Below are 24,931 nucleotides of genomic sequence, written 5' to 3'. Positions count from 1 at the left end.
TCCACCAGATGAAGCTAGATGCAAAATTTTGACTCAGAGGGAGGAGCCAATTACCTCCTGCAGTTCACGAAGCTTACACTGGACTGACCTGCATGTAAGTTATGACAGATTGGGGACATTAGCCCCAAACTCCACAAATGGCTGGCAGAGCTGCTCAAACACCCACTCCTCCTTCTGTTTTGCGGATGAGGGATGCTGAAGCGGGGGGGGGGGGCAGTCAAGGAGGCCTCCTCAATGTAAGGGAACATTTCCTCTCTTATCTCAAGGCTGAATTGCAGCTGCATTGGTCATGGGAAAGTTGGATAGGACTGGGCCCTAAGAGTGAAGTGATAGGCTCGAGGTCAGAGAATTTCTGTTAAACAAGCATTTCTCAAACTGTGGGTTGGGACCCACTAGTTGGGTCATGAGCTCATTTCAGGTGGGTCGCGTAGCACCTAACTCAGATGCCGTTGAAAATCCAGGGTACAGAGCTGCTGGGCAGGATGGGCTCCTGGTGGGAGAGAGGTATGGTGCTTTGCCCTGAATAGTTGAAGAGATGGGACGCTGGAAAGATGGGGAGGCTGCGCGGTTGGAGGAGGATCCAAGTCTGCCTTCTGCTTTAACTTCTCAGCTAGAATGTTTAAATTCCAAGCTATGCAAAATAACTGCGCGAGTGTGCTGTGTAATGGAACCTTTGGTTGATTGTGGCTTAGGTTTGAAGCTAAACTGATTATGTCACTTTCAGGTTAATGATATCACTTCCAGTGGGTCTTGACAGACTGTCATTCTAAAAAGTGGGTCCTAGTGCTAAAAAGTTTGAGAAACATTGTTGGAAGTCAGAAACTCTGTCTGATCATCAGCTGATCACGCAAAAGGTTTCAAGCAGAATTTGATCTGCCTTCTGCCCTGCCCTGCCCTGACCTGGATGCCCAAATTCTTACTTCTCAAAGCTTCTTTAGGAGCTCTTTCCCTTCACTTGCGACTGGTCTTTCTCTGGGCAGGTCCCTTCCCTTCTCCTTTTTATTACTGCAAGTTTTTCGTCCTGAATAAGACCTTATCTGCAGTAGCCAGATATTTTCAGGGATATTAAAATGCCACCAGTAGCATTTGATCATTTAAGCCTTCTTAATGCTGCCAACATATGCAGTGAAATCTTTGTTGATTGAGAGCACCCACCCTGCATTTTCCCTCCCAGAGATGAAATGACACTCAGTTGCTTCCCCCTCCTCCCCTGACTCAATATGTGGTGGATCTTAACCGCACTAGGTGGCGGGGGGAGGGAATACTGTAGCACCAGGCTTAATGCAGACGTGGGGAATGCCTTAGTGTATAATTCAATGAAAGCATGAAAGTGACACTCTTTTGGCGAAAAAGGCTGCATTTCTGCACCCAGTTATTATTATACTTTATTTTATACTTTATTTTTACCCCGCCTTTCTCCCCGAAGGGACTCAAGGCGTGTACGCATTGTGGATTTCAGTAGAACTTCTCTCTCTCTCTCTCTCTCTCTCTCTCTCTCTGTGTGTGTGTGTGTGTGTGGCTTGAGTGCAAGATTGCAATCTAGATAATTAGTGTGCAGTCCTTAGGGTATTTCACTTACTGTAACAAAGACTTTGATTTGCTGAGTTAGTGTGTTCTGAGGCTTGGAATATTTAGGGCCCGATCCTACTGTGCTGCAGTGCCTTTGTTCTGCAGAGCCCACAGGGACAGCCATTGGGAAATGCCATAAAGCAGCTTCTTATACTGTGAGTGGGTCATGACTCAATTTTTGGTGGTTTGCAAAACTGACAGCACAGATTAGGTTATGTGCATCAAGGGTTAAAAAAGCCGCTGCTTGGGGGGGCACTGCTGTCCAGTCACCACTATAGCCACAACCCATGGCATTTATAAATCAAGCAGCAACCTAGGGCCTCTGTAAACCAGTGCCATAAAGCACTTTGTGATGGCCCAGCCGCCTGATGGGGTAGGTGCAGTACCTAGCGATGGGGAGGTGTTCCAGGGTGGGGGGAAGGTGGGGAGAGCAAGAAACAGGACAGCAGGAGGGTGATCTGGGGGTTTAGGCCCTGAAGGGGGTAGGGACAGCAGCAGAGGCTGCCACCAGATCTGTCCCTCCTCCCTTACCTTGGAGCCCTACACTGATCTTCTCGGTTCTGCACCACCAATTGAGCTGGCACAGATCTGAGTAGTAGACCCATAGGGGCTGCCGGGGCTCGAGATGAAGTAAGGAAACGAACATTCCCTTACCTCGAAGAGACCTCCGGCAGCCTCTCTGCCTGTGTGGGATACAGTAGCTGTTTTGGCACTGCTATACAGGGCAGGCAGTCTGGTCTAGAGGGTAGAGCCTCCGTCTGCCTGAAGATAACATCCACAAGGTCGCCAGTTCGAGGCCACCGGCACCATGCGACCTTGAAGCAGCTGGCAAGCTGAGCCGAGTTATTCCATCTGCTCTGAGCATGGGAGGATGGAGGCCAGAATGTGAAGCCAGATCGGAATGAAACACCTGAATGTAGTGGTTCTTGAAAGAAAGAACCTTCTTTCAAATTGTAAAAATCCCTATTTAATAAGGGATTTAAATAAAGCCTGCCTTTGTAAACTGCCTTGAATAAAGTCTTGAATAAAGACCAAGAAAGATGGTATATAAATACCTGTTGTTGTTGTTATTATTATTATTATTATATCATGGCATGGGCAGCCCAGATAGGTTTGGACTGCTTGTTGCTCAAGCAGTGATCCAGCTTCTGTGAGGGAAAAGAAAACTGTCTGGCTGAGATGAAAATCTCATGCAGGGGCAGCCTGAGCACTAGTGATTGGTTCTGGGAAATAAGGAAGCTAAGGAATGAGAGGCCTCCAGGAAGACAAGACCCCAAAACAAGAGACCTGAAGGAAGAATAGAACATAAGCGATGTAATAAGAAATAGGAACATGAATCGAGAGTAGGTTGAAGATGAGATTTGAGGAAGGGGGCACAGAACTGAGTCAAGGAGAGGCTAATCAGAGAGGGGGCTCTCTTGTGAAGAAAGTTCACAACATTCAAGGTTCTACATGCTAGAGCTTCAACTTGTCAAGAGGTGTGCCTTACCCCAGACCCAATTTGCAACATGGGACCCACCTTCAAGTGTTCATGGGTTCCTCTTGTGGTGGACCCAAGTGTTCATGGGTTCCAACCCAGCAGTCAGGTTCCTCTTCTCCTCTTTTTGCTCCACCCAGTCATCTCCAACCAGCCTGCAGTGCTAAATGTCACTGCTCCAGGCCAATTGGAAGCAGATGAGGGGCAAAGATTAGAGAGCTAGGCAGAGTAGAGGAAATGCCATGAGAGGGGTGAGCACATAGGTGGAGGTAGCGGCAGATCCAGTGTTTATGTTTGGGAGGGGGCCGTGAGCACTACCAACTTCAGAGTTGGCTCCCCATTGAACTTAATGGCCTTCATGACTGAGATTTGCTGGGCGGTCTTTGGAGCCCAGGTCTACCTGCCGGGGAGACCTGGGCTCCCATTGCAGCCAATCTCGTTAGTGCACCACCCAGTGGGTGTTATCCTGATGCCTGATTTTGTTCCCAGTCCCAGCGGGCACCCTTCCCTGCTGGTACAACAGTTTGAGGGGGGGAGCGCCACACACCTATGGCCTCCCCCCTTGGATTCACTCCTGGGTGGAGGGGATCCATTGAAGATTGGATCTTGGCCAAAGCAATCTCTCCAATGCCTTAAGGACCTTTCAGTTAGGACCTTAACCTTTGTTACTGTGTGAAGGTCTCAAACTAAAAAAAATAAAAATGGCAGCACTGCATCAACCCACCTGAGGACAAGTTGTGACCCATACCTGGGTTCTGACGTCTAGTGCAGGCTAGAATGCTAAGGAAGATGGCCAAGACACAAAGGGGGGGGGCTACATGTGGAACATGTGGGTTGCAAAGTATCAGCCTGGGGGGGAAAAGCATGGTGGAAGCGTGGAGATAATATGCTTTTCCACTTTTATCCCACTTTTCCTCCAAAGAACTCAGGACAGCAGGGTTACTCCCCTTAACAGTGTGTTGGATTGGGTTGAAAGTGAGTGATGGTTTCGTTCTCACCTATTGGTGAGCTTTATTGCGAAGGAGGGATTAGATTCCCCCCCCCCTAATTTCTGTCCACTGTAGCATTCAAGGTTGAGGAAGGGAGTGGAGGATTGCTGGAACTTTCAGGAAGGGGAGAATGCTGCTTGTTGAGTTGCTGCAGCATTGTGACCTGATACCCACAGTTGGGCAATGGGGGAGGGGGGGCAAGAAGCCGTGGGAGCTGGGGGATTCACACTGCATATATGGATCTGAGCAAAGCAACCAGCTCTTCCACAGCAGGCTTCTCGTATCAACGTACAGCCAAAGTGCAGACCTGGCAACAGTGGTCTTCCACCGGTTTGCACTGAGCTCTCAGTACAGTCTCTGCCTTGTATCCAATCTTGCTGAAAGTCTTGCAGGGGCCAGGAAAGGGAATCAAGCCAAGGGATTCTGGCTGATTCACCGTTGTGTGCACCTTCTGGCAAGGGTCCAGCTGACATAAAAAGAGCTGGATCTTTGACAGCAGCCAGCGATTGTGGTGGTTAGCAGAACATCACATTGACAAATCCACAAGCCCTGCCAAGACCTCCATCCGCACTACCTGGGAAATCTTGTTGCTTTTTCTGCCTTGAAGGGAAATCACTTTAATTGATTGGGGGGGGGGGGAAACAGCTGTAGCTCAGAGGCTCTGTTTTGCATGCAGAGGGTTTGAGGCTTTTGCTGATATGTCTGGATAGGGGTGGGAAAGAGAAACCCCTGTCTGAAATGCTGGAGACCTGTTGTCAGTCAGCACAGGCAATGATGAGTTAGATGGCTTCACTGTCTGAGCTGATGGGGGCAGCTTTTTGTGTAATTACATGATACGTTGCCTTCTGCTGAGTCAGATGTTTGGTGTATTTGGCCCAGCACTGACAGACAGTAGCTCTCCAGGATTTCAGACAGATCTTTCTCAGCCCTGCCTGAAGATGCCAGAAATTGCTCCGATTATTGCTCCGGAAAAGTGGGATCTTTTTTCTTACATTGGTTAAATAACAAAATAATCATTGAAATGGGGGGTGTCCTCTGCATGCCACTGGTTTACTCTTGTGTGGGCCTCATGGCAGAAGTCCAATTGACATAAAAAGAGCGACAACCCTTCTCCTGTCAAAGGGACCCCACCCCAAAGAAGTAAAGCATCAGAAGGTGTTCCAGCTTAGCTTGAGACCTTCTGCATGCAGGGGAACAGGGCTGTCTCCTTGAGCTACAGACTATCCCATCCTTTGAACCAACTCAAGTCATACTGCTCTGTTTATTAAATAATGATATGAAATATTCAGGACATGCCTATTTCTTAATGATGGTTGGTCAGACTTTTAGGGACTTCTGATACCCTTAGAAGTCATGTACAGGGTGCTCTGTACACTGAGAGAGGGAGGGCTTAAATGCCCTTTAATTCTGTGTTTGTGACTTCCATCATGGAGCTCAGGGCAACATCCCTCCATTTCCAGCGGGCCTCTCCTCAAACTGCTGACCAGACCCAGATCAGCCAGGATGCTGCATCACAAACCTTCAGACCAGACCTTGGACTCATTTATTGAAGAGTTTCCTACAGTTGTGCAGAGTGACATGACTGTATTGGCAGGACAAGTTTCCATTGGGTTGTCAGCGGTCGGTTCGCTGTTTGGGAATTAATGAGCAAAATTTAAGTTCGTGCTGTGACACAGGCTGTCAGGATCTCATCGACAGACTGGTGTCACCAGCATAATAACTCACACAACACACGAGGAGTTGGAGATGCCTTTTCACCCCTCATGTCGCTTGTGAACTGGTAGGTTTGGGGGGCTTGCTTGGTGCTGTGCACTCTGTTAATTTTGTACATGTGTATGAAATTAACACATGTATATATGTATGCATAAGTTAATTTCATGTATGTAATTCTTTTGAACAGGGCTGGCTCTCTGTTTCAGGGGGCTTTTGACCAGCTGCCCGCTATGGGCCCCTGCTTATATAGCTGCCTGCCTTTGAGGTTCAATATGTGGCTTACCTTGGCAATAAACTTACAGGACTTAAGATGCAATCTAGCCCTTGACTTGGGTCGGCGCAAGTCCCTTGGGGGTCATAAGGCACATTTGCGCCTCCTCAGGAGGAAGTCGAGCAGGTGCTCAGAGAAGTGCTGGCCTGCGGAGGCCAACACAAGCCTCCGCACCTCCGCGTGGGTTGCGTCAGGGAGGAGGTGGGAGGGAGGCATACCTGGGCGGGGGGAGGGCGGGTGGTTGGCAGCCCTGGGGGTGGACGGGTGGGAAGCGGGAGGCGGGGCTGCCGGATCCAAACCTTTGTTCCCAGGGAGAACGGAGTGACGGTGGCGCAAATCCGAGGAGACCCGTGGGGCCAACGGCCCTTACCCGGATGTAAGGGGAAATGTTTCCCCTTGCCTCTGGCTGAGCCGCTTTTGGCCCATATTCTGCACTGGATACAGCACAAACCTTTTGACTCGCCTGTTCCAGCGCAGTATATGATTGCGCTCTTAATATGCATTGTGTGGAAGCAGTGCTTAAGAGAACCACTAAGGGCGTGAGATCAGTAAATGATATTATCCCCATACCTGCAGCTGAAGCAGAATGACTTATTTAAGGCTGCTTGGTAATTTCATGGCAGAGGCAGGATTTGAACTCGGGGTAGTTCTGATGTCCAGCTCAGTCTCATAGCCATGATGCTATGCCAGTTATGTCTAGGAGGGTTGGGAGACAAGAAGGCTGGAGTGACTCTCTTGGCCCAGAGCATCACTTTGCCACTGCTGCACAAGAGCTCTGGGCATAGAGATAGTCTCAGGGGTCTGCAGAGGGCCCTTCTGAGATCCTGGGCTCTCTCCCCAGCAATACCAACACCTGATGTTGTTCCTGCTTTTGAGCATATAAAAGTCTTCACTTATGTTATCTTGGTGTGACTCTTATAAACACCCTGTAAAGTAGGGGTGTGTGTGTGTTGCAATCAGCATATATATAGTGTAAAGAGATGGGTCCCTGCCCCAAGGAGCTTACAATCTAGAAATTGGCACAAAGGAGACCACAGAGAGGAAGGTAAAGGTGGGGTAAATGGGGTGCATGCGTGGTTGTGTCAATTACGCATACTTACAGCACAATCTTGTGCATGTCTTCTCAGAAGTAAGTCCTACTGGAGTCAGTGGGACTGACTCCCAGGTATGTGCATATAGGATTGCAGCCCTAGGTATGATAGGGTATAGAGACCAAAGTATGATGCAAAATTAAATGATTTCTGTCAGGTTTTCCGAAGGGCAAGTCCCTTCTGAAAACCTCTCTACTCCTCACAGAAATCAAGGTTGTGAGTGAGGTCGCATCCCACAGGCGGCCCTGAAGGTAGGATGCTGCATAAAGAGCAGCGTAAGGAGCAGCAACCATTACCCTGCACACGTTCGATCTTGTCTGATCTCGGAAGCTAAGCAGGGTCAGGCCTGGTTAGTAATTGGATGGGAGACCGCCTGGGAATACCGGGTGCTGTAGGCTTATACCATAGTCTTTCGAGACTGAAGGTTGCCAACCAAGGAGCAGCAAGAGAGGGGCAGAATTCTTTGAGGGAGCTGACAGTCATCTTATTTTGGTATGCACAACCAAACAATAGAAATGTTGCAGCAAGCTGCAGGAGTCTCTTTGTCCCTTCACCCTCAGCCTACCCCTAAATCCCTCCCATTTAAGCTCCCTGCTCTTCCCATCAGCCTATTCATCTTATCCTCTTTCCTGGAGAACTCTAAATTTAGGAAATCTGCAACACCACTAAGTCACTGCAGCAACAAAATAGACAAGCCGAAATGGAACAGCGGAAAGAAAAACAAACACATCCCTCATGCCCGTAATCGTGCAAACATGAAGTTCGTCATAGGCATTTTTCTCAGCAGCCTGAGGTCTTAGCAATTGCCCCTGTCTCAATAGTTTGAAAATGTTCCACTTTAAGATGCTCTCCTTGGCAGTCACGTTAACTGCAGCTCAGGGCAACCTCTGGAAGGGTGCTGTAACTTAGTGCTACAGCACTGCCTTTACATGCAGAAAATCTCCAGGTTCAATTCCCGTCGTCTTCCAGGCAAAGCTAGGATGGAGAATGATTGCCAGCCAATGTAGTCAATATTGGGCTGTATGGACCAATGGTCTGACTCAGAAAGAAAGAGCTTCATATGGACCCAATTCTGCCTTCCAGTAAAACAATACTAACTGTTGGAGGTAGATGCTCAGCATTTTAATCTTGGTGTAGTCACCTTCCTCCAATCGGACACACTAGAGCCTATCTTGATTCATTGCCCAGCGCACTGTTCACTTCGGAAGTTGTGTTTGGACCCTTTTCTACAGCATCCTATTAGTCTATTTATTGATCCCCTTTTTGTTTTGTTAGGTGACAACCAGGCTAACATTACTATAGCAGTTGCTAGTTTTTTTAATCTCAAATTACCAAAATATCTCTTGCCTGATTGTTGTGTTTTCGTTTATATGCCAATAAAGCTATTATTGATTGATTGTGTAGTCACCTTGCTGGTATGCTGGAACTAAGTATGTGGTGAGACATGAGACACACATTTAGGACCACACAAATTCATGCCAAGCCTTCATTCCAGAAAGTTGAGGCTGAGACATTATGGCTTGTCTAGGGCCACTTAGAGCACGATCTTAGGAATCCACTGAATTCAGTGGGTCTTACCCGCAGGTAAGCATGGATAGGATTGCAGCCTTGGATGGATGGCAGAGATGAGATTCAAATGGAACTCTTGTTCAGTTTCTTAGCCGCTCTGCTGTATCGGCACCAGTGATGCATTGGCAGTTTGAGGCATGCTTTCACGGTAAATGCTTTGACGTGCTTCTTTAGTCAACTGTGAACAGATAACTGTTTCCAAAATGTACTGTTTGCTTGCCGTCATTACCATTCAGCATGGTGGTTTTGCAAAGGGTGTGGGGGCAAGCGCATGCATGAGCCTTTCCCACAGCCATTGCGGGTGGCCACAGCAGTCTTTGCAACAGGGTGGACATCATTTGTGGTCATGTTACAATGGTTAGCAGTGAATGTGCTTGGGATATCATCCAGGAGGATTGGTCAGGCAACTTTTCAGTAGTTTGTAAAATCTTCCAGAGACTGGCTTTAGATCTCCATCTGTTGAGAAATCCATGCCGTGCCCTGACCTTTCTTATCAGTATTATCTTGAACGCAACCTTTTTTGTATCCCTTGGTGGGGAAGGAGAAATGGACAGAAGGTTATTTTGGAATGCTATGTGCATTTTTCTGGGCACACTGTTTCAAAAGGGTTTTGCAGAGGGTTGGACTAGATGACCGCCCAAGTCACTTCCGACTTTAAGATTCTTTGATTCTATAAAATAGAATAACAATAACAATAAGAATAACAAAATACAAAGGTTTACACATAGAGATTGAAAGGCTGCAGTAGAAGAAGACCAAAGTGATCTCAGTGGTGATTGCTGTTCTTGGTGCTATTCCAAAACACCTTGAAGGGCACTGAACAGCATAGGGGGCAACATAAATTACCATCAATTAACTGCAAAAAGCAATGTTACTGGAAGCAGCTTACATTTTGCAACAGTATTTATAGGATAAAAACCAGGCATTCCAGGTCCTTGGGAGGACTTGATGTCTGGATAAAACAAACTAGTCAACACCTACCTGATTGTGTGAAAATCTCATAATAATAGTAATAAAGGTTGTTGTTGTTGTTGCCCTTGAAAGGGAGGAGTGAAGGACAAAGGGAGGGGCAAAGAGTAAGGGAGTAGAATTTTACTGGACTCTTGTTGATGTGCTTTGCCTGTGCTCTGAAATGAGTATAAAAGACTGCTTTGTGTCCAGTGGCAGATACCTCAGTATCTTCTCCGGAAAAGCAAAAAAAACCAGCATGTAATATACAATGTACAGTTAGAGGAGGCCTAACCTTAAAACCATCAACTGAAAACTTTTGAACACTATCAACTGAAAACTAGACGAAATAAAAATGTTTTTAACTTTAACTGAAAAACTGTTTGTTGAAAAAAATTTCAGAGAATTTAAGAACTATCCTTTCCCTTAAGGAAAATAGTTCTTAAATCCCCTGGAAGAGTTCCACAATCATCATCAGAATGTTGCATACTGCTGTTCTAAAAAAATAGCTCAAATTAAACTTTGCTTAAGGAAAGCAGCACAATAGAGAGTGATGGGGTCAAAGCTGAACGTTAGCTTGAAAATGCCAGGAAAAGCTGTCTACCGTGACTGAGATGTATCTGCCTTTTGAGATGGTGTGGAGGCATTCAGAGCATTCAAAAGCTGAATGAGACAAGAACACCATAAAGTACAGGCTGAGAACAATTCAGCAGGACCAGGCAAATGCCTCCATTGACCCTTTTGATCTTTTCTGTGCCTGTCTAAAAAATCCTGAACGATGAGAAAGAGACGTGCGGAAGCTCCTGATGTGTTGTAAGTGGCTTGCAAGAGTTTGAGTTTCGTTGTTGCTGAACGAGTTCTTCGAGGGAGCAGCCCAGACTGTTTCACCTAAAACCCCAGTGGTTTCCTTTTTGTTTGTGGATTGGCTGTTTGGATGCTTTACCCAACAGGGTGGGTTTTTTAAAATAATTATTTCATAATGTACTAAGTGTTTGGGTGCTTTTTGTGGGTTAGGGAAATGAAGTTGGGCACATGGCAGGAAAGCCAGGAGGGAAGTGAGCGAATGATGGAGAAGACCACACTGCAATGGACAGATGAAGTTTGGGTAGGAGGTCTGGTCTAGAGGGTAGAGCCTCCATTTGCCTGAAGATAACATCCACAAGGTCGCCAGTTCGAGGCCACCGGCACCGTGCGACCTTGAAGCAGCTGACAAGCTGAAGCCGAGCTATTTCCATCTGCTCTGAGCGTGGGAGGATGGAGGCCAGGATGGAGGCCAGATCAGAACGAAACATCTGAATTTGTTGTGGCTCTTGAAAGATAGAGCCTTCTTTCAATTGTAAAAATCCCTCCTGGGATTTAAATTAGCCTGCCTATGTAAACATCCTTGAAGAAAGTCTTGAATAAAGACCAAGAAAGTCAGTATATAAATACCTGTATTATTATTATTATTCTGGAGGCTGTCATACCCTCCTTCCTTTTGTCTTTCAGCCTGCCCTTTTCTCTGTCTCTCCTCACTACCCAGCACTAGACAGAGATGTTCCGGCAGCCAGGGCAAGAAACTGAAGCAGGCATCCTTCCTAGGACTATTCTAGCCCTGTAGCAACTGCTCTGAGTGGAGCTGGCCTGTTCATGATGCCAACTGAGGGCCCAATCCAATCCAATTTTCCAGTACCGGTGCTGCTGTGCCAATGGGGTATGCACTGCTTCCTGTGTTGGGGGTGCAGTCACAGAGGCCTCTTCAAGGTATGGGAACATTTGTTCCCTTATCTTGGGGCTACATTGTGGCTGCACCAGTGCTGGAAAGTTGGATAGGATTGGGCCCTAAGGTGGTTGCCATAGGAGCTGGATTGGCACATGGCAGCTGCCTCCACTTCTTGTCCCACCTTGTGTATTTAAAAAGAAAGGAGGATATGGAGCAGAAGAGGAAGTGTGGAGGAGAGGAGAGTGGTGGGCTAGAGTGCCAGAGATGCTCTTCCACACCATTCTCCTCTGCCTTTTTGAATCCAGGAAGCAGGAGATGGAGGAGCAGTAGTGGTAATGGATAAAGGGGACTGGCATGCTGCCTCATATACCAGACAGTCTTGGCTCCAAATAGGAGCCATTCCAGAAACCCCATTCCTTCCTGAGCCTCCAGGGACCTTTCCTGGCTCAGTGCCCCACTCCACAAGCCTCTGGATGGCTCAGAATGGCCCTCAAAAGTCTCTGCAAGCTACTTCTGATTTGCTTCCAAAAACCAGTTCGGGAGAGGTCTCCAGCACCACCAGGAGCTCCGGCAACTGAGCTCAGAAGATGAGGCAGCTTGTGGTGCTGCAAAAGTATGGGAACCCCTGCTTGATAGACACTTGAGTTCTGCCTCTTTACCCAGGCCAGTAGGCGCTAGTTTGAGACTGCCCTCCCATGACAGGAGCTAAAAATAAAGCATTTATGTCTTCTTTTGCACAACATGAACCTGACAAACACAGAATTCAGGGTATTTTTCTCAGCACTGTGCCACATCTACAGCTAATGCCTCACCCTGACAACTGCAGTTGTGTGCTGCAAATGATGTGGTAGTGTTGGTGTTGTCTTCTGCCCCAAATGGTATGGGCCAAGCCCTGAAGATGTAGCCTTGTTAATTGAATTGACCTATTTTCTACATTTATAGCCAGCCTTTCTATCCCCAAAATACTTACGGTGCTTTACCATTTAAATTAAGACAATCTGAGAACACAGTCCTATTCTTCCCTCCCCTCCCCCCACTGCTGCACCTACACCGAAAACGGGTGTGCTGTATTCAGCGATGGGACAGACTGAGAGACTTCAGAGGCAAAACAGGATTTAAATCCCCTCCGTAAGCCTCCCAAACCGCAATGGGTCTCTTTGGACCTGCGCTAGCAATTTCTATCTAAAAATGCAGATAGTGTTATATAGTACAAATATAAAATCTATGCATAGATGTCTAAGAAGGGCTTCCAAATATCCAAAAGTTTATCCATATGAAATTGTCTTCTCGAAGCTATAGATTCAAATAACAGAAAGAATTAACATAAGAACAGCCCCACTGGATCAGGCCATAGGCCCATCTAGTCCAGCTTCCTGTATCTCACAGCGGCCCACCAAATGCCCCAGGGAGCACACCAGATAACAAGAGACCTGCATTCTGGTGCCCTCCCTTGCATCTGACATAGCCCATTTCTAGAATCAGGAGGTTGCACATACACATCATGGCTTGTAACCCGTAATGGATTTTTCCTCCAGAAATTTGTCCAATCCCCTTTTAATGGCATCCAGGCCAGATGCCATCACCACATCCTGTAATTAAAAAGGGTCCATTGAGAAATAGTGGGTGGGCGCTTATCTTTCCAAACTTTCAACAATCTTTTGGCTGCAGTAAGGGCACAGAGGGTCCATTTTCATTGTTCTTCAGACAGCTTCCATAAAGTAGGTAGGTACATAGTTCAAAAAAATGTACTGTACAGATTGGCTCTCTTTACCTGTGGGTTCAGAACTCATGGGTGTGATTCACTGTGGCTTCCAAGCTTGCAGTGGAGAACTTTATCTGACCTCCCAGACATGACTGGAGATGTTCGCCTGTCATATCTGGGAATCTTTCTGAGGCCTGAAGTGCCTTTCTGACACCTCCAGAGGCAGCCTCGCTGGACCTCAGAACACCTCAGGACGTAGACAGAAAACATCTCCGGTCACATTCAGAGGTCCTGTTGGATTCAACCCGTGGATTCGCTTATCTGCAGGTTTCGGCACCTGTGGTTACTGAGCTCCAACCGCACGTATCCTCAAACAATTGATCTATGACCTGGCTAATGCCACTAATGACCTCCGTCCAAATGGGTTGTATTGCTACACAAGACCAAAGCACACTGCTGTGGTCTCGGGTGCTGCCACCTTGGCAGGGCTGAAATCATGTTAGATCTTGCATGATTCCAGGACATCAGATTCACCAGATTCTAATCTCCTTTCAAAGCTGTTCAAGTCACTGGTCATCACCCCGTCTTGCACTGGCTCCTTCCTCCCTACACTGGAGCCAATGAAGAGCAAAATTAAAACCAGACATCCATCCCATTTTGGGCTGCATCCAAAGCAAACAGATAATTCTTAATTATTATTTTACAGTTCAGGAGGAGCCTTTGACAGTTTCCAAAAGGAACATTTGCTGAGGTTTTCGGTGACACAAATTCATTTAAATTTACTGGGATATTGGTTGCTTTTAATTGCTGAGCCGCTAGACAGTTAAGATTTTAAAAAATTAAAAAGATTAAATTGGTTCACAGCTCCAGCGAAGACATGGGCTTGCAGAACTTGGGCAAGCTTTTTCACTGGGAAGCAGATGAAAGTCTTCCTGCTGTGTTTTAACCTGGGATTTTTTTTTTTTTTTTAAAGGAATTATGCTCAGAGACTGTCCAATAAAAAGATGGCTGGACATCTTGGGCAGTCCAATCCTGAGCTGCCGGGTGTGCAGGGCTGCCACGGCACCAAAATGGCTACTGCAGCATCCTGAGCGCACATAAGAACTTTTCACTCCTTCCCCCAAGTAAGGGAAACAGCCCTGCAATGGGGCTGCTCAACTCTGCGTCGGCTGTTCAGCTGGCGCAGAGTACAGATGCCTTGTGTCAGGCCGCGAGGTCCAACATGGCGCCCCAGATCTGATGGAGCTGAGCTCCGCTGGTCCCACCTCCCTAAAACCCAGAAGGTGCATACAATCATCAAGACTTGTAACCCATGATGGACTTTCCCTCTATCTAACCGTCTAGTCCTGCAGTTTTCAAACTCTCAGGGAGTTTGAAAACCACAGTAAGTCCTTGCAAGGGGGGGGAGAGGCAGCGGGGGGAAGGCAGCGATCCCCAGGATCGTGTCACTCAGGGGGGCTGCAGGGACTGGGATGCACTCACCGGTCCCTGCAGCAGCGTCCTGGGGGTGCGGTGAGTGCTTGCAGGGCTCCCCAGCCTTCCAAAAGTGCAAGTGATCGCGCTCCACCTCTGCAAAACCACTCTCACTTTTGGAAGGCTGGGGAGCCCTGCAGACACTCACGCAGGGCTCCCCCACCCGGAGGATGCTGCTGCAGGGACTGGTGAGTGCATCCCAGCCCCTGCAGCCCCTGCTGCCTACTCCCTGCCTCCTCACTGCCACCACCCCTTAAAGGGGCAGAGGTCAGGGCCTTCGGGCTGGGGCATCGCAACGCCCCAGTTTGAAAACCACTGTTCTCGTCCCTTTTTAAAGGCATCTAGGCCAGGTATTATGACAACACCCTGTGGCAAGGAGTTCCACAGATGATATACTCTGTGCAGGCCGCAGAGCCCGCCTGGATCCGGCCTGTGGGCAGTAGTTTGGAGGCCCCTGGTCTACATGAAATGAATACAAGGGGAGTCAACCAGGTGTTTGCAAAGACGCAGTCTGGATTGGAACTGAAAGCGAAAGATTGACAGGCACAAGCAAACAGGTAATTTGACATGGGATCCTGAAGCGCCGTTGCCTCCTTGCCCCCTCAGTGTAGGTGGCAGGCGAAGGGTATGTTGAAAGGGAACTATTTTTAAATGCCCTGTCTCCAAGTAGGCTGTGATTATGACTCTTTTCATTCCTCCAATGGAGGTGACTCCGGAGAACAAGGGCAGTCGCCGGCAGAGTTCCTTTGTCCCTTCTCCGTGGCAGGCAGTTTGGGGGGGGGCATGCAACTGTACCTGAGCCAGAAGCTACAAGATCTATTACTTTTCCAACCCACCTTTTGGCCGCAATTGGCTCCCCAAAGCAGTTGACAATTAAAAATCCATCAGAAGCAACAATTTACATAACTGTGTGCATAAGGAACATTTCAAGTGGTTTTATGCTGAATCAGACCATTGATCCACCTGACTTATTGTGTCCTTAATTTCAGACACAGGCCTTTCCCAGCTCTGCCTGCAGACTGACACTATTGCATCAAAAGCACGTTCTATCACTGAGCTGTGTACAGAGAGGAGGCGGGGTGATTCGCACCCCGTTGTTCCAGACTCAAGTTCTTCTTTCATGCATTTGAGGCTGCTGGTGTTGTCTTTTGCTAGAAAGGATGGCAAGTGGAGCGTGACAGACGGGAATCCACCACTCTTATTCCCAACCTTCTAGCTACTCATTCCTGCCCAAATACCCAAAATACTGGGTACTGCCCAGTGATCAGGACCCACATTTGTAATGTGGCAAGCTAGGCCTGCAGAATTTCCCTTTACTTTGCAGCTACTAAAGGTAGAAGAGCCCTTTGCTATTCTAAATACTCTATTTTATTTCGTTACAGCCTCAAGATGCAACAATGTCCAATAGTTTAGATGGCTTTGAAAGGGGTTTCAACAAATTCATAAGAAGCAAGTCATATTAATGGCTGCTAGTCATGTAAACTATGTGCCATCTCCAAGTTCAGCAATGACAGGAGAGAGAGATGTCTTTTTTTCCTGCTTGCAGGCTTCTCAGAAGCAGAAGTTCAGCCACTGTAGGAAAACAGGAGGCTGCAGTAGTTGGTCCTTTGGCCTGATCCAGCAGAGCTTTTTTGAAGTTCTGTATCCCCATAGTGAATCAGGCCTTAGTTGTAGATTTGTGAGCCAACACAAGTGTGACCCGACTCTCGCTCCCAATTCCTTTGAAACAAAACTTGTAAAGAAATTTGCATGGATAGTAAATTCCTGTCATCTCCAATTCACATGACATTGGTGGAAGATCCACCTGCTCCTTTCCAGTTTAATATATACATTGAAAGAATTTTTTTTCCCCAATGGGGCAGTGTAGTTAAGCCATCACAACTTCGATGCTTTGGGTTAGGAAAATAAAACTGAAAGGCATAGCTTAAAAAAACCTGTAAGTACAGAGATAGTCCCGTCTTCTGTGATGCTAATAGCATTTACATTTCTGTAGCATCTCTCTCAGCCTGTGAGCCGAGATATTTAGCAAGGTCAAATTTGGTGTCTCACTAAAATATGGAATTAATCAATTAACTTGAGTGACAATGTCAAAGAGTTCTAGAAGTTAACATTGGAAATAGGTTTTTTTTGTACATTAAAAAAAAGCTTATGTAACCTTTCTTGGGAATTCTAATAATAAAAGAGTGATCTTGAACTCCATATGAAGAACAGCTTTCCTGTCTCTGAGTTCAGTTCTCTTTCTCTCTCTTATTGAAAGCTTTCTTATTGCCAGGCAAAAGTGAAAGTGTAGTGTAATAGTTAGCACCCTTATTTTATTTATTTGGGGTTTTATCTGCCATCTTTCCACCTTTGAACTGGTGCTCAAGACAGCTTGCATTCTGTCAAGACAGGATATAATCAAAACATTATAAAACAGTTAAAAAAAAAAAAGCAGAGTGCCGCAACGGAGACAGCCCTCTTGCCGGTCACCACTTGCTTGAGAAAATGTGGAGGGACTTGGAGAAGGGCCTTCAATAGTGATCTTGGGCAGGTTCGTGGGAGAGGAGAAGGCCTGTCAGATGTTCAGATTCAGTCCAGAAAAAAGCTGCCAGAGGATGGACGGACGGGCATGATTGAGACATACAAAATTATGCATGGGATAGATAAAGTTGGTAGAGGGATGTTCTTTCCCTCTTACACAACACCAGACATACACTAAAATTGAGTGTTGGGAGAGTTGGAACAGACAAATGGAAGTATTTCTTTAACCAGCATGTGATTAATCTGTGGAACTCCTTGCCACATGATGTGGTGATGGTTTCTGGCCAAGATGCCTTTAATAAGTGATTGACAGATTTCTGCAGGTAAAGTCCATCACAGGTTACAAGCCATGATGGGTATCTGCAACCTTTTGGTTTTAGAAGTAGGTTATCTCGGGATGCTAGGTGCAAGGGATTGGCAATGGGATACACGTCTCTTATTGTCTGGTGTGCTCCCTGAGGCATCTGGTGGGCCACTGTGAGATACAGGAAGCAGCACTAGATGGACTCGGCCTGATCTAGCAAGGTTCTTCTTATGTTCTTATGATTTCAAACTAAGGCGCAAAAGTAAGCTCCAGCACTTTGAACTGTGCCAGTGGCCAATGTAGCTAACAGCTGGTGAGATGTGTTCCCTAAGTTCTGTATGAACCTGCTTCACACTGAGACAAACACTGATCTATAGTATGGAGTGGCTCTCCAGGATTCCATGATGGCATCTTTTCTGAGCCCTACCTGGAGAGGCCATACAGCAAACCTGGAACCTTTTCACGCAAAGCAGGTGCACTGTCAGGTTTGGCTCCCTTCCTTGCAACATGGCTGTGGTGAATGTCGCAATTTGAATGTTCTGGTCATCATCAGACCCTTGAGGTACTTTAACCACTATGCTTTAACCACTCATTGGCTCTCGTCCCAGTCACTCTTAATTGCTACTCTGCCCCTGAATGCAGTTGACTACTATAGAGGCTACTCTATAGTAAGAGGATCAGGAAACGCAGAATAAGCTAGAAGAGCATTAGGGAGGGCCGATAGCCCAAAATAGGGTCATATCCATTGTGCTGCTTTAATCATTGAGGATGTGTGTGAAATTCTCCTGCATCCCATCAAGAGTAATGAGTTCTTTTAAGGAGCAGCCTCTCCCCACTTGACCTCAAGCTTGAGAGCTTACTGGGATACCAAATGAGTTTTAGCAAAAAGTCGAGGGGCTGGGACCACCCACATTGTCAGCAGGAGATTTAGCAGCTTAATGTAACTTACTCAGGTAGGTCACCTCTCAGATGATCATTAAAGTTACTTATTCTAAGCAGGTGGCTGACGTTTGGGGGGGCAGGACAAGCCCATTAGCAGCAGTTGCGGGCTGAAGGGAAGTAGAAAAGTGGTCTCTGGAAAAGAAGTGGATGGCAAACTTTTGAAGGCCTCTTTGGGTTGGGGGAGGGTCTGCTCACTTGCACATCGAAGACAGAACGATTAGTTGTGGGGGAGGGAGGCTTCGTCATCAGGCATGGCTGAAATTCAGGTTGCTGAAAGATTAGCTGAAATGTCTCTGAAGTGTTATCTCCCCCTCCTTTTTTTTTTTTTTAAGTCTCCTTCATACAAATTGTCATCATTTGACAATCTTGGGGAGGAATGCACTTTCCAGCATCAAGCCTGTACATTTACTTCCTCTCCCTCTAAGACTAATAATACCTTGATATGATTGAAATTGGAAGGAGGAGCTGAATTCAGGTTGTAAGGCTGGGGTCTGTGCGTTGGCATAGCTGGAAGGGGTGCGGAGCACTCAGCCTGGCAGGGAGGTGGGCAAGCGGCCCCTCCCTTCAGAGCCATTCCCAGCAGAGCCATTCCCGTACGCCTCCATTTTGGCCTCCCCCCCACCGGGAATGGCTCCAAAGGGAGAGGCCACTCACCCACCTCCCTGCCAGGCTGAGTGCTCTGCACCCCTCCAGCTACGCCACCGGGTCTGTGTGTTGCATCCCAAGCAGTCATCTCCATCTTCTCCAAGTGCCCCCCCTTAACCCTGATCTACGTGGGAACGCCTTAATTTTTTAAACACCAAACATGCTCATTTTTTCATCTAGTTTTCTCCTTCTCTGACCTCCTCCACTCTTTCCTGCTGCCTCCCTTTTTCATGATTGCTTTTGCTCCTCTTAAAAGAGTATTGCTTCAAAAAAAAGAAATGCAAAGGCAACAGAACGATGGCATGACTCACCTTGAGATGGGAAATGACTCAGTTCGATTTCTTTATTTCATACATTCACATCCTGTCTTTCTTCCCTAGCAGTGCTAAAGGCAGTGTAGGTGAGGTTCCCAGCTGTGGTTCCAGCCAGTCCTGAACCAGAATAAATCGAGATTTGCTTAGCTTCAGTTTAAAGCAATTGTGCATTGATCAGAGGTGGGGGGAAACCAAGACTTGGGGGGACAGATTCGGCCCCCAAGAGCCTCCAATCAGGCCCTCCAACTGCTCCCTGTCCATGGTAGCAATCTGGCCCTCTAATCATTCCCCTGTATGTGAACACCTGTCACAAACTTAGGGGGGTTTGGGGTGCTCAGAGTTCTTGGTTCTCGAACCCTAAAGCCCTCAAGGTCCCCCTGTTTAGTAGTACTGCCACCACCCTGTATGTGCCAGTGCCTCAGTCCAGGGACACTGAGACCCTCTAGGCTTAACTCTATCCCTTACAGGCACTAAGCGCTTTCTCCAATGGAAGCTTCAGTTCTCGTTTCTAGACCACAATGAGCACTTGGTAGCTTGCTGAAAGGCTAGGCAGGATTCTGAACCTTTGTCCCCAACAGACAATGAAACAACTTGGTAAAAGAGATTTTAGTTTATTAAGTACATAAGGTTACATAAGGCAGCAAATGCTAGAGGCATAAACATCTATGAAACATAGCAGCAATAAAATAATAAAACTAGCTGGCTAGCTCTATTAATCCCTATCTCTCAACTGAGTCAGCTTCTCTTGTAGATCTTTTAGCTCCAAGCTACCTGTGAGGCCAGATGCCCATGGTGGACATTGGAGCTCACAGCGTGCAGGATGTTGCACCCAAAAACTCTGCCCAAGAAGAAGCGGACACACCCCTTGGGGCACTCATTAGTATACTTCTTATGCTAATAGTACTGAGGTGACTTCACACTTATTTAGACTGTCCAATCAGAAACTTTTGAGGACAGAACCTTCTCAGAGTGGGTCTGGTTGCCAGCCCTCCTAGTTCTTACCCCTCCCAACAGGAGATCCATAGCTGCATTCCATTCCGCTTGATCAGGCGCCCCTCAGTCTACTGAGGTGTTAAACATTCCAATGGGTTGTAATTCTTGTTGTCTGTCCTTTCTGGCCAGCGAAGGAGAGACAACAATCTTTTTGTTTGTTTACTCACATTCTTGCAGCTAGGAACTGCTAGCCACTTCTCCGTTACTGACTTAGTTTGGTTCAGGCTTCACATGCTAACCTAGGCCTAAACTGTACATATTCATTACAACACCCACCCCCCCACACACACCAAAGAACGGCATCAGGTATTGTGTGCACTGTCGTGCTGACCAAGCCTGCTGGGATAAAGTATGAGCAAACATGAGTTTTGCCTGAGAGCAGTGCAGGTCTGAAAGAACTAACTGGCCCATAAGGTGGGGGGGGGAAGAGCAACCCCCCCCCCAAAAAAAACCCTTCCTATTTTCCTCCCCACAACTGTTCCAATTCAACAATGAGCTCTGTGGACAAAAAGACATGGACAGTGAATGTAGCTTTAAAACAAGGAATGGAATGCTAAAGATTTGTTTTACAAAATCAGAGTTGCAGTGGTAATTGTAGCACCAGGGATGTTTTATGGCCCTCAGTATGATTTCTGCCCTCTGTGTAGCTCTTGGGGCCAAAACATTTGCTTATTTTTGCTTCAGATCATGTCCTGGCACCAATTGTGGACCAGCTGAAGACCACTGGCGTAGAATGATCCTGGCCTAAGCTAAAGAGGTCAACTGCTTTCAGCATAAACCAGCCACTTATGAGTCCTGTGACCTTGTCCCCTCCTGAGCAAAGGAGATGTTCGCAAACGTCTTGCTTTGTTCATCTTGATGATGAACATCTTGATGTTCACTGGACACACTTGCTCCAGTACAGAAAGATCTCCGTAGAGCTCAGCTAAAGTGAACGGTAGCTGGAAGAGTGCTTGTCCAGGTAGTTGCCCAGAACTTTGGTTCAACTAGGTTAGAGTTGTCTACATCATCTGGTTCTCCAGACTGAGAACTGGGAATCCTACCCTCTCACCCTGTTTGCTGTAAGAGGCTTCAGGGAGAGAGTGATAAGTGACCTCTTCTTTGTGCCTTTGTTGTGTGAGAGGAGACTTGAAGCCTTTGTGCCTTCCTCTGTTAATGCCTTCTTGTCCTTTTTTCTCTCTCCCACTATGTAAAGATGCCTTGTAGACAACATGACAGCTGCTGGTGGTGCTGAAGCCAAAAGAGCCATGAAGAACCACGACCCTTTGAGAAAGAAGCCAGCAGGACCTACTGCACCTTCCCGATGGCGCCGGCGCCGGTTCAGGCGCAAGGTACCCTCCGAGGTGACTGTGAAGGGGCAGCTCCGGATGCGCTCACCCTCAGGGGTCTTTGTGATGGTGGGGGTCTCGGTGGTCCTGGTGGGCATGACCATCGCCGTCATCGGGTACTGGCCTCACCGCGGTTCGCATGGAACAAGACCCGGGAGTCGGCCGGCAAATGCCAGCACCACAGATGACATCAGGAAGGAAGTCAAGGTCTCGCCCCACTCCCGCGCCTTCCCGCACAGTGAGAAGCTGAAGCTCATTGGGCCGGTCATCATGGGAATCGGCCTGTTCATTTTCATCTGTGCCAATACGTTGCTCTACGAAAACAGAGACATGGAGACCCGCCTGCTGATGCAGAGGGAGCTCTACAGCATGAGCTTGAGCCTCCCGCAAGACCAGAGTGAAGTAAGCCGTTACTTTCAGAGGAGGCCGACCCCATCGACCCTCCAGGCCAACGCGGACTGCATGGAAGGCTGCTATGAGGTCAACCTCTCCTCCAGCGGCTTCCAGTCCTGTTCCAGCCCTGTGAGAAGATGGGTCAACAGCTGCAGCTCAAACAAACTTCAGACCACTGCTCAGTTCCTTCACCCCAAGGGTGCCTCCCCTTCCCTTTCCCTCCTGAGTGTCCACTCGGACTCTGGCAATTCGGTGCCTGGGAACCTTGGCCTTCCCTTCCCCCCTGGAGCGGAGTCGGTCATCTCCTCAGCAGTCAATGCCCTCTCGCTGCCTCTCATCAAGTTCAATAACTGCCTCCTTGACAGCCACGGTGTCTCTCTGGCAGCAGCCCAGGACTCAGAGGACATCCGGTTGTCACCGGAGAAGGAGGAGCCACTGAGGCTCTCCTGGACTCTCCTCCCCAGCTGCAATCTCACATCCTCTGCCAGAGATGAACTCAAAGGCAGCCATGTTGTCATCAGCATGGACGGCGAGCCTTCCCTCGCCACCTCTGTGGATAAACTCCTCCTTCCCGAACACACAAAGAGAGAATTCAGTTCAGATACTCACATCCCTAGTTCAGGTCATTCCCAGTCCCTGGATCTTGGCCGGCCAGGGGTGGTGTTGGTAGCACCAGTCAAGGACAGGAAACACAGGAGCTGGCCCCGACTGGACCACATTGGCCTCATCAACTATGCAAAACTAGAAAGCCGGGGGGAATCTTCTGATAGGCTTTTAGCGCCAAGCCAAGAACTGATTAGGGACGGGAGCAGACAGGCATCCCAGGAGGCCGTGATGGAAACAGGTTCCAGGGTCTGACTCTGCTGTTTTCCCCAACCTGTTCATTCTGCTGTGTCACACTGGCTGTTGCCAAGAGTGGTTGTGTGTATATATTTTAAAATGAGCTTTGTCACAATGGCTGTTTTGGTCAGGTGGCTGACCCATGAGTGGGCCAAAGAAGAAACCACCTTGGACGCTGCTCGGTCAATTGATCGGTTATTTTTCTCAAGGGCCTGTTTCCTTCTTGCCTTATAAGATCCTTCTTCCACCCTTCCAATTCGGTTTGTGTGGGAAATCGTTGCTTAGAAATTTAATGGACTGTAAAGTCCAGCTGTAGAAGGGGGACTGGTAGATTGTAGGGGTGGGGAAGAGAGTTGGACCACTGCTAGGGTTCAGATATGATCAACAGGTGCCTCCTAAGTTACAAAGATCTGGTTTTCAAGGTCATGAGGTTATACTTTTGTAAATGGATTCTCGTTTCTGAGCTCTCTGGGCTAAACTGCGGTCATTGCCTGTGGTCTTTTCTCCCCAGGTCACAGAATGAGATTTTTTAAAAAGGAGATTCTTACTGTTTTATTGCCAGTCTCTTAACTTGGGTTCCGAGAAAGGCAAACATTTCTAAGTACAATTCTGCGAGTTGATGATTTTTCTTTTTCCTAACTTTTAGAGAATCACTGGGTATGTACAGCCAAACAGGGTTAATTAAAAAGTTGCCTCACTGCTGTGAAGATCTTGAGTCATTGAGATTGTTGTTGTTGTTATTATTATTAATTTGTGTACTGCCTTTATATAGCGGCTTCTGCCAAGGCATTCAAGGCAGCATTTAATAATATTAAAAGCACCACAACAGACTTACCAAAGGATAAATGCAGAGTCATCACTGGCAAGGCTGGCCCATCCATGAGATCTCCTGAGATGGAGAGCCTGCCCACCTGCCTCCACACTTCTCCTCCAGCTTCCTGCAGGTGAAAAGAAAGAGGACAGCAGAGCAGAACTGTGGAAGAGAAGAGTGGTGGGCTAGAGCATCTCCCGGGAGACACTCTAGGCTACGATTCTCCTCTCCATATTTCCTCTTCCTTTTGAAATTAAGGGGAGGAGTGTGGCAGAGGCATTTGGAGGTTCTGGGCCACCCCTGATTGCAGGTCACTGGGGACCAACACTATGTTCAGAGACCAACACTATGACTTCCTTGGCCTGATCTATTGCCTTCCCCTCAAGTACACAGGTCTTAAATACTCCTTGCTGTAATATTTCCTAATGAGAGTCCACAATATCTTTTTCCTAGGAAAAATCACCACATATACATTAATATTTTCCTCATGGCACTCAAGGTGATGTTCAAGCAATATTCTACCTAGGTATTGGGCAGACCTAGATGTCCTTTAGCAAATAGCTGGATAACTACAGTCAGTTCTCTTTATATGCAAATTCACTCTGTTAATTCGCTTATCTGCAAGGGGCAGAGCTGCCACTTACCTCTTTGATATCCGTGGCTCTGTTCTTGTTATCTGAGAATACCGGTGCACTGGGGGTGGGGCTCAGCGCAGCAGTCGGGGGCAAGAGAGGTTGTGGGGGGAGGAGGAGGAGGAGAGACAGTGGCCTCCTCATGAGCAGAAGCTAGCATCAGTGCCTTCTGGGTGGAGAGGAAGAGATGCCTATACAGTAAATGGCTGATGGGAAAGGGGGTTGCAGTAATTGCATCCGGCCAATTATATTCCAGAAAGTTGCCTGGATTGGGTCAATTTTCTGCATCAAACAAGCATTGTATTGGCCCATGGAGAACTGTAGGACACATTTGTGTCCACTTCCAGTCTTACCCCACCATTTGAACCTCCAGCTGAAACTTCACAACCCTGGCATTGATGAGAGATCTTTAGAAGGCTACCTGAGGGCTGCTCTGGGGCTGGGGCAAACCCAGGGAAGGGGCCAAAAGGAGGAGGTGAAGCAACCCCTTCCCCACTGTTGAACTCTGAGGCCTTGTTGGGCCAGCAACTTTCAATAAGTCAAGAGATATCCAGCACAGAGGAGGACACATCAGATGTTGGAGATGTTAATGAGCCCTCGCTATCACCCAGTCCCATAGACTTCAAGTTAAGATTCAGATTCATAATGTTCATAAGGTGTATGGTGAAGAGGGTCCCCTGGAACGTAACCTAATTTTCCCAATAG

General features: G+C 47.5%; 1 protein-coding gene across 5 annotated transcripts in view; it reads left to right on the top strand.

Annotated features, from left to right (window-relative positions):
* The window catches only part of TMEM200B (transmembrane protein 200B), a 38,693-nt gene extending 15,084 nt beyond the window's left edge, over positions 1-23,609 (top strand). For 2 of the 5 annotated variants that reach the window (XM_066638627.1, XM_066638626.1), the window contains exon 4: positions 21,418-23,605. In XM_066638627.1, coding sequence (XP_066494724.1) covers positions 21,418-22,801 — 1,384 coding nt within the window. In that variant the 3' untranslated portion in view covers positions 22,802-23,605. Of the gene's footprint in view, positions 1-21,417 lie in introns of all 5 variants that reach the window. The other 3 variants (XM_066638628.1, XM_066638629.1, XM_066638630.1) reach the window with 2 other exon arrangements.
* Positions 23,610-24,931: the final 1,322 nt, after the last annotated feature.

The sequence above is a fragment of the Tiliqua scincoides genome, chromosome 10 (assembly GCF_035046505.1).
Source record: "Tiliqua scincoides isolate rTilSci1 chromosome 10, rTilSci1.hap2, whole genome shotgun sequence".
NCBI classification, from domain to species: domain Eukaryota; kingdom Metazoa; phylum Chordata; class Lepidosauria; order Squamata; family Scincidae; genus Tiliqua; species Tiliqua scincoides.
This window is presented reverse-complemented; position numbering and strand designations above follow the sequence as displayed.